The sequence below is a fragment of the Formica exsecta genome, unplaced genomic scaffold (genome assembly GCF_003651465.1).
Source record: "Formica exsecta isolate Colony F162 unplaced genomic scaffold, ASM365146v1 scaffold43, whole genome shotgun sequence".
Classification (NCBI taxonomy): Eukaryota; Metazoa; Arthropoda; class Insecta; order Hymenoptera; family Formicidae; genus Formica; species Formica exsecta.
Window position 1 is genome coordinate 17,575 of NW_021851539.1, and position 2,338 is coordinate 19,912.

At 31.9% G+C, this 2,338-nt stretch overlaps 1 protein-coding gene across 1 annotated transcript in view; it reads left to right on the top strand.

The window, feature by feature from the left end:
* The first annotated feature begins 568 nt into the window (after positions 1-568).
* Positions 569-2,338, top strand: part of LOC115240427 (tachykinins) — a 21,541-nt gene continuing 19,771 nt past the window's right edge. The window contains exons 1-3 of the mRNA XM_029815563.1: positions 569-1,268; positions 1,361-1,633; positions 1,961-2,218. Coding sequence (XP_029671423.1) covers positions 1,077-1,268; positions 1,361-1,633; positions 1,961-2,218 — 723 coding nt within the window. The 5' untranslated portion in view covers positions 569-1,076. The remainder of the gene's footprint in view (positions 1,269-1,360; positions 1,634-1,960; positions 2,219-2,338) is intronic.

The following is a 2,338-nucleotide window of genomic DNA, read 5'->3' on the forward strand; positions in this document are numbered from 1 at the left end:
CGTATATAAAATTGTATAATCTATTGAGAAGCACAACAAGAACGTAATTATATACAAACGCCATTTTTTTCATTGTATTTAGATTCGACATCGGCACACGAACCACTTTTAACTTCCCGGATTTAAATTCATTCGATTTTCTTCAAGAGGCATGCAGTTTTTTTCAAATTAATCAAGTGCTCCTCCTAATTTACCCTTTTTTTTAACTTCGGAATATCTCTATCTCTTTCTCCCCCCCCCACTTTCTCTCTCTCTCTCTCTCTCTCTCTCTCTCGAAGATGCTCTTTTAATGCAACACGCGAATTTTTTTAATATCGCAAGAGCATTTTTAAATTCTCCTAAATTTTCAGCGTCTATTCTTATTTTTTATACGTTTTGCTTTCGCGAAAATATTATCCCCTCGCGATATGATTTTTTTTTAAGGTAAATTCTCTTACACGCATAAATATAATATATCATACGAAAAGCGTGCTTTAATCTTCTTATATCTCCTATATAGAATAGCAGCAAAATTTATTTGCATATTGCTCATATGTTAAATTTACATAATTTATTGACGCAAACAAAGAATTCAATTGTTTATTAAATAATCAATTTTTCTCTTTCCTTTTCTTTTTAATAACTTACAAAGAATTGTTTTTTGATAATCTACAATTCATCAGAATACAAAAAATATTAATTTTTCAATTTTTCAAATATAAATAGCCTGTCTGCTCTTTCTTCTTATATGTGCTTCAAGCTCTAATAAACAGCAAATATATAATTGGAATTGACATTTCTTAAATATTTGAGGATTATATCCAGATTAATAATTACTCTCGACTAGAAATTTCTGATAATCAAATGCAGTTACGGTGACACATTGATAAATTAGTTTAGTCTAAAGTAGCGTGACTTTCATGTACGATGTACGTCAAGATACAACAACGAGATTAGCGCGATAGATTGTACCACTTTACGGAAGTTTGGTGGATATTTATATTTAATTAATTCTTGATGCCCCCAAAGTGAAAGATAATTAAATCAATAAATATTTTTTTACAGATATTAACCAATTATTTTCGATATGTTTCAGAATGCTTATCAACTCAGTTCTTTTTCTGGCAGTCTGGATCAATTCGGCGATTGCGGAAGAATCATCTCCCAGCGATGCTATGTCCGACAAACGAGCGCCTATGGGGTTTCAGGGTATGCGCGGAAAGAAAAATCTCATCCCCACTTCGTTAGAACATAATAAATTGTCTCAGAGAACGCTAATGGATTTTCAAGTAAGCTACGAAGAAAAAGCAGAAAAAGAAATCGTTTTACTTAATTCTTACTTTCTGAATTATTTATGAGAAACAAAATGTGTTAATTATAGGATACGCGTGATGATAAGGAGTCGAACGCGCCCGATATTGAAGATAATCTTTTGCACGAGTTTGAGAAACGGGCACCAATGGGATTTCAGGGTATGAGAGGGAAAAAGGATTATTTGACGCCTGATTTCGAAGATTCCTACTTTCGTAACGAGAAAAAAGCACCGATGGGTTTTCAGGGTATGAGAGGCAAGAAAATTATTTCGGAGGATGAGTATTATAAACGAGCACCAATGGGATTTCAAGGAATGAGAGGAAAGAAGTCTTTGGAAGAGGTAAGCCTAAAAATATTCAATATTAATTAAATTATTGCACTTGAAGAGAATTTAAGACAATAAAATGCATAATTCTTTAAATATTCTTTTGAAGTATGACATCGTACACAAATGGATGTTATAAATTATAATCTACTTTTTGCTCTCTGAGTCTTCTGTTTTAAATGGAAATACGTAATTATCCCATAAACATTTAATTATAACATTTTTTAATCATCCACGAGCATTTAAATATAATCTATTTTTAATTAGCGATATTTACTTAAAATTCTTAATGTTACTTCTTATGTTATATTCTATTTTCCTGAAAATTGAATATATAAACAGGTGTTAGGCGAAATTGAAAAGAAGGCCGCGATGGACTTTTATGGTACGAGAGAGAAAAAGACATACGTTTTCGAATATCCGGAAGATTACGAAAAGAGACTTCTCGCAATGGGATTTCAATGTACTCGTGACAAGTTGAAAGAATTTCCGGGAGAGTGGGAGAAAAGGGCTCCCATGGGATTTCAAGGGATGAGAGGCAAGAAATCATTGTTCGACGAGATAGAAGAACTTGAGAAACGGACTATCATGGGTTTTCAGGTTATTTGCTCAATTGTGAAGTTATATATCTACTATCCATTTCAAGGAAAAAGCGAAAATATACATAAAATAGTATATAATTTTGTCATAATTATTACAAAAAGAAATGAATAATATATA